General features: G+C 35.4%; 1 protein-coding gene and 1 pseudogene across 1 annotated transcript; both read right to left on the bottom strand.

The window, feature by feature from the left end:
* Positions 1 to 1,819: 1,819 nt before the first annotated feature.
* LOC113280490 lies at positions 1,820 to 2,473 on the bottom strand. The gene is made up of 2 exons (XM_026529108.1): positions 2,204 to 2,473; positions 1,820 to 2,095 (listed from the first exon to the last, which is right to left on the bottom strand). The coding sequence occupies exons 1-2, from the start codon at positions 2,471 to 2,473 to the stop codon at positions 1,820 to 1,822; spliced, it is 546 nt and encodes a 181-aa protein (XP_026384893.1).
* Positions 2,474 to 4,262: 1,789 nt separating this feature from the next.
* Positions 4,263 to 5,005, bottom strand: LOC113280489 (annotated as a pseudogene).
* Positions 5,006 to 7,445: the final 2,440 nt, after the last annotated feature.

Genomic DNA, 7,445 nt, shown 5'->3' with positions numbered 1-7,445 from the left:
GCTGAAACTTTTGGTACGTGTTTTACACACATGTAGAAGAATCTTCTTCTTTGTCTGCACGTGTTTGTCTTGGCTTTCTTGTCTGTACGTGTTTGTCTTGCTTTCCTTGTCTGCACATGTTTGTCCTGGCTTTCTTGTCTGTACGTATTTGTTTTGGGTTTCTTGTCCGTACATGTTTGGCTTGGCTTCTTGACAACACACTTCTCTAAGCCTGACAAAAGCAACACTGTTTTTAACCCAACATTACCAGTATTTCTGTCATACGCATGGTTTGGTTGCATGCATTTTCCTCTCGTTTGTAACGTCTTAAACACTATATAAGAGAGGAGTCTTGAGCTCATTTGACACACCACAGAGAAACATCTCTTCTACTCTCCCTCTGTTTTTCTGTAAACATTTCTTCTACTGTTTTAAGTTCTGCCAAGCTCTAAGGGTACCCTCATTGTATGCTACATTGAGGGGTCCTAACTGTAGTTGTATCCTGGAGGTGACTCGCCAACTGCTGTAGCATCTCAGAGGAGTGGAAGGCGATATTGCCTTTAGGACAGCGTAGTTTACGTGCCTCTACATTTTCTGTGCAACAACATCAGCAACATTATTTTGAGCTAAGTATCTTCTTCTCAGTTACATTATTAGTATTTTCTCCAACATGTTGAATCGTACAATTCTTGGATTCTGTTATCGCATAGATGCTAGGAAATTTATCTTTAAACGACAAATCACCCACACATTATCCTCCCAAAACCTTGTTGAACTTTCGTTTCCAACAATAATAGTTGAACCTTGTTTAAAAGATTTCAGTTGAGAGAAAATACCTTTCCAAACTCCGCAGTTGTTAGTCCCTTTAGGCTTCTTAGTTTCTCTATCATCTAGAAAAACCAGCGTGTCACCGCGTTGGCAACCCCGAAAAGACTACATTTCGCGAAGTTGATATGAAGCCCAGAGACCATTTCGAAACCAAAGAGATAATATCTTAGATAATTCATTTGCTCAGTAGAATCATCTAGGAAAACCAGCGTGTCATCTGCGTATTGCAAATGACACACCTTCAAACCATTCGAGCACATGGAAAACCCACCTAAGTGACCTAATTCATGATCAGTTTGAAACATAATATGTTGGGTGCAATAATTAAAATTAAGAAAAAATCAAATAAGAAAAAGTTATTGATACTTATCTCCTTTACAATGGAATTGATCGATTGACGAAACGAACGAGCTTCTCATATCTCCACAACAGCAACAAGGCAAAACTTTGGAAAAACAGAGTGAGTCACGTGTTCAACACGTTTCCCTTAAGACATTAGCGCCCGGCTACACTCAAGAGTGATGCTATAGCCCTCACAGGACGGATATCTCCAGGATAAAACATCCTACCACAACTACTACTAGCATATGTAGTAGATGCTCAACTTGAGCTTGACAACTCCGAAAAAACCGTTAAGGAAAATCGCGAACTCTTAAGAAACGCTATAAAATATTTTCCCTTAGGGGTCCCTCTAAAATATAGAGCAACCCATTTCCCATAGATTTTACAAAAGTAGTGAATTTCTTTATATAATGGAATAAAACAATTTAAGAAGTGGAAACTCCACAATGTGGGACTAATAAGTTTATATAGTTTCTTAAAACTACTAAAAATTGGAAACTCCACAATGTGGGACTAAAAAGTTTCATTCACAAAATAAAAAAATAAATTATAATTTTTTATTAAAACTTTAAAAAATTATTTTTTTTATTAATCCTTTTCCAACATAATATTCAAGGCTTCTGAAACAATAAGTAAAAGAAAAGGTGAAAGTGGATCACCTCGTGTTAATCTATCCCCTTAATGAATTTGAATGAGCTGACCCATTTATAAGAACTGAGATTGGTGTATTAGAAATGCACCCTTGAATCCATTTGTGCCAAGGAGTATCGAAACCCATCTTATCCAATACCTCGGCAACAAACTCCCAAGAAACATGGTCGAATGTTTTTTCAAAATCAATCTTACAAACCACCCCTGATATGTCACTCTTTATTCTCGAGTCGAGACATTCGTTCCCAATCAAAGCACAATCCAGAATTTTTCTTCCTTTTATGAAAGCAACTTCCTGATGGGAAATAAGAGCAGGGAGAACCACTTTCAATCTTTCAGCTAACACCTTCGAGATCATTTTGTACACACTGTTCTTTAGTCCAATGGGCCTGAAATCTTACACCTCTTCCACCACCTCTTTCTTAGGGATTAAGGCGAGAAACGTGTTCTTGAGTCTCCAATTTATACTTCCCCAGTTGTTGAAATCTTTGACTACCTTCACAATGTCATCACCCATGAAGTGCCAGCACTTGAGAATGATCACTACCTGAAACCCATCAGGGACGGGTGCTTTATTTTGACCCAAACTCTTCAAAGCCGCTATACATTCAGATTCTAAGATATTTTCTTCCAACCCAGCAGCGACTGTAGAATTTATTTGTTTGAATTGCATACCTCCAATCGAGGGCCTTGGCGAGGAGTTCTTTGAAAATAAATTTGAAAAGTATTCAAATTTATAATGTCTTCATATAATATAAAGCAACTAAAATAAGAGTTATAAAATTTGGAAATAATGGCTCCGATATTTCTTCGAGAATCTCACCAATATAAAGCAATTAAAATGTTATGATCCTTCTTAATTATGATCCTGTTCGAGAAGAGATGAAGATCCAAAATTGAAAATTCTCAACTTTGGCTTTTCGACTTAATTAGCTTGGGAAACAAACTTTTGAATGACTTATAATAAAAAAATTTCTTTTTGACAGATTTAAAATCCGAGAAGCCTGCATTTAATTATTTTTCTCCCAAACAAATCTATTCTTTGTTTGAAAAAAAAAAGTGCTTTTGTTTCCCAACCAGGATGTTGAATTTTTTCTTCTAAAAGAAAAAATTTCTTGGGAAAACATTTAATGATATGGTTAGAATGTTATTATCTTAAATTGAGGCGCTACATTTTTTATAAAGCACAAATAGAATTGAATTGAAAGTAATTTTTTGTGACCTTTATTTTATAAAGCTCTACCTTGGTATCAAAAATGGGCATATTATGAGATCAAAGCCTCTTAAATACAAATTCTAATTTCAACTGTTAATTTTCAATATTTGATTTTCGAAATTGTAGATTCTGATCTTATGCGTCTTGAAATGCCTTATTTTTCTTTTTGTTATGAATGTAAACCTTTATGAGTGGAACATGTTACAACTATATAAGCTTCAAGATAATGTCATTCTAATCATCTCACCATTCTTCCCAAAAGTCAATACGAACATCATGGTAACTTCTGGAAGTTACTTAAAAGTCAAAAAACTGACTTTTAAAAGTAGTAAATTACAGTATATTTACCTTGGGGGTTCTTACAAGCAAAAGCACAAACTGTTTTGTTTCTGGTTGGAAGAGATCCTTTCAGCCTTATCTTCTTCACTTTCTTGTTCAAAGCACATATTGTTTTGTCTGGCTGAACGATTTGTGCATTTGTTAGTACAAAGCACATATTATTTTGTCTTAGTTTTTAGTAATAAATTATTGTCATCGTATTCGTTTTTCTTTTTGTACTGCATTGATTCTTTGGACAAAATAGGTTCCAGAAACAAGTCACTCAACAAGGGTGAAAATAAATAAATATATATATATGTCATGGTTAAATGCCGCAAATTGAAATGCTTGAGATAGTATTATACAGATTTGGTGTTTAAGCTGTTTCGGTTGTTTGTTTGTTCGTTCTTCTTTTCATATTTCCTTTCCTTAATCTTGGAAGGCCATAAGCTTGTTCTGGCCTTTTTCTTTTGTAAGTCTTTGAGTTATTGAGTAATAAATTGTTATGATGAAGCAAAACAAATGTAGATAGGAAATGATAGCCATCGGATGGCTTTCATTCTTGGTGTTTAATAAACTTTTTCTTGCGTTAATTATTTTCATTCTCATAGATGTTTATGTTACTTACTATGCTTATGCGGGATTCAGGAACCCATGAATTTAACAGTAAATGCTGCGAATAAAAATGTTGAAGTAAGCAAAACAAGCTATGAGAAGCAAAAGACAGGCTTCAAGCAACATGAACCCGAAGCACAAAGAAAAGAACCAAGTTACGAAGTACAAGTCCTAAATCCTAATAATCAATAATGTTGCAGAATAGACTTATCTATTGTTGGTTATGGAGCTTCCTACGCATCCATAATTGTTCAACATTTTCCCAATATCTCCTTATTCGAAGTTACGCTTTCCTAATGTTTATAGAGTAACTTTAATTCTGTTGGTATCTAAGTATTTCACCCATAAGCTTTACTTTGCCCGACCCAACATACCTTCCACATTCATAACCATCTTTGATAAACAAAAATGTTGGAACTTCAACAACTCCCATATCTTTCAAGAATCGTACACAGCTATCATTTTCAGCTCCGTCCATTCTTGCAAACACTATAGTATCCGTCGCGACAACATTAAGAAGGTAGGGTATATCTTAACACATGGTCCACAATGTTTTAACCCTACATTGAGAACAAGCAACTTGTTATCATTTCTGTGTTGTTCAATCAGGTTTTCAACCTCTTTTCTTGAATTTAATTGAGTTACGGCCGAATAATTATTTCCGTAATACGATACGACTCGCATGAGTTCATCGGGACCAATTATTCCTTCTTCTTCGTGAACTTTCTCCATGTTTTTGTAAAAACTGAAGTGTGGAGCTTTTACTATGTTTTCCCTTTCACAAAGGGATTTTGTTTTGTCAGATTCATCACCCATTACTAAGATGAACTCAACGTCATTACATCTTCTACTTAAATCCACTATGAAATGGTATAATTTACGATTGTGCTTACTATGACCTGCTGCGAATATTACTACTACAAGCTTGTTTTTTGCTGTTTGAAGTGCAGCGTCGAATTCTTCAATACTATGAGCTTGTTGAACTCTCTCATCACCATTATTTTCCTTCTTGGCTGTAATTATTGCTTTTGTAATGAACATTCTGTAAGTTGCCATCTGAAGTGTTGTTGTTGGTAATGGTTTGGGTGGTGCAGGGAAAAGAAAAAGAGTGTTTGAGGAAAATGAGTCTACTTTTACAGTAGAAGTATGTTATTTGAGTAACAAGTTTTTGATTGTGGTAGACATAGCCATTAAATTGAGTGGAAGAGAGTGTTCTTAGATATATAATGCAATATTCAGACAAGTGAGAAATATATAGCCGCGAGAGATGAAAAATTGTATTGTTCAAGGCCTGCTTTTGGTTTTTTCTATAATAATCTAAAAGCATCTCTGTGGTTACATCATGATAATCCACACGTATCATCCCCCATATAGTAGTATTGTTTTCTTTTTGACCTACTTTAATTGGAAAAAATCATTTCCACCACTAGCATTTTTATTGTGCAGCCCCCTTAGGCTAGGGTTTTTATCCCCACGTTTTATCCCTTGTTAGAGGATTTTTAATTTATCATTTTGAAAGGGAACAGGATTTTAATATTCATTGATTAACTACAGTACAAGAATGAGGCAAAGTTCCTGTTACAACCAAATGAGAGAACAACTCAAACGTAAACGACGACTCTATTATACTAGAAGATTTAATATTGTCTAGATCCGAGTGTCACCAGTCTTGCATTTAGCATGATCCAATGACGTTAAATAGCAAAAAACTTTACAGTACTTCTAATTTCTGAAAGGTATATTAACACTTTGACTTTGGTCGCCCAACGGGCTTTTAACAATGAGTTCGGTAACCTCCAAGTAGGATCCTTGGAAAATATCGTTTAAATAATCCCCACAAAGACAATCCTCAGTAGTAGAGGTATGAGTCCTGACAATACTTTCATATCGTGGCGTACTGGCATGGCAATGAGAAAATCATAGACTACGCAGCTGTGAAGAACTCCTAGCTGTGTAGAGGTATGAGTCCCAACTCCTACCTTCTTCAAAAACTGAAACGATTATGGCATGGTTAGATTCAGAAACAAAGTGCAGGCGATATGACTAAGATAGCGTTTGTCAACTAGAAGTAAAGTTCTTCTGGTTTTTTATCTTTTAAAAGTGAAAAAAAGGAGAAAATTGTATTCCCAAGGCTAAACAAGGTCCATAACAAAAAGTGTAGTCTAATTAATTCGACAGAAATTCTCGGCAGACCGAGATTTAAACAACGGAAAAAAACCGCCCCTCACAGTCCTCTTATTGCACATCTTCCGAGAGACGGGATCCACCGATTAAAAATAAAATTGTCTCAGTCGGTTTTTACCTGGGTTATAAACGCGGTCCGTAAAGAAGCGCTGTTAATTCGAAGACAGTTCCACCATGAGACCTTGTACGGTAGTCTATTGTATAACAATTACTTTAACCCTTGGGCATGGGAAAGGTTTTAGTACTTTGGTGCACATTTATCTTTCTCTGCAGTCTGGAGTGGAACTGGAAACGCCAACTTGCTAGTCACTCACACCACCCGGCTCCTATCATATCAAGTCAAAAAGTATTGTCTAAACTATTGTTCTTAACCAAGTCAAAAAAGTAGATTATTTACAATAAAAAAAATAATCAAGTAGTTTGATCAATTTCTTCTTGCCTTTATACATCCCGGCAAAATTAGGGTATACCCATATTTAAGGGCGGAGCCAAGAGTTGACTAACACTGGTTTCAGCACCCGCTAAAATCCTAAAAACCACATAACACCCCTTAGAGCCACTAGTGAAAAATGAGGCTTTTTTGACCCACATCCTCGACCCTCAATGGCGGTCAATTGACCATGGACCGGTCAAGACGGTCTAAGATTTAATAAAAATTCGGAGAGCATTAATGTTGGTCGTTTAATAAAAAATTTAATTACCATTTTATCCTGATTCGCGGACCCTTTCTTTGACCGATGGTCCTAGTATTATATGTGGTTCAATTTTCTAGGAAGGCATTCTCACATCATCCTTATCTCTTCGTCTCTCTACCGTATCTTTTCTCTCTCTCACACCCACTAGAAGAAGAAAAAACTATTTTCTTCTGATGAACCCTCTTAGTCTCTTCTAATCGATACCAGAATGAATCGACCTTCTTGAACCTAAAGATCGACATAATTTCTATCATATATGATAAATCTAAGCTTGATAAATCAAACAACCTTCATCTGTCTATCTATCTTCACTTTTTATCTGTCTCTCGAAATATTTTTTGTTGTTGCTGTTGTTGCTGCTGCTATACTTCTACTTGAAACAAAAATTCATTCACAGGAGACTCAGATCCCCTTTTCTTCAAATTAGAAAACCCTATTTTTGTTTATTATCATCACAATAAGAAACCCTAACTTTCTCTCTGGAATATTAGAAGGTATAACCCTAATTTTTCCAGTTTCATACTTGTCACTACTATGATTTCGTAGTTATTCTATGAATTTTTATCTCCAATATCAAATTATACTTTGTTTTTTTGCATATTTTTTAACAAGTTAAA

The sequence above is a fragment of the Papaver somniferum genome, chromosome 5 (assembly GCF_003573695.1).
Source record: "Papaver somniferum cultivar HN1 chromosome 5, ASM357369v1, whole genome shotgun sequence".
Taxonomy (NCBI): Eukaryota; Viridiplantae; Streptophyta; class Magnoliopsida; order Ranunculales; family Papaveraceae; genus Papaver; species Papaver somniferum.
Note: the sequence above shows the minus strand (reverse complement) of the source record. Positions and strands in the feature narration are given on the sequence as shown.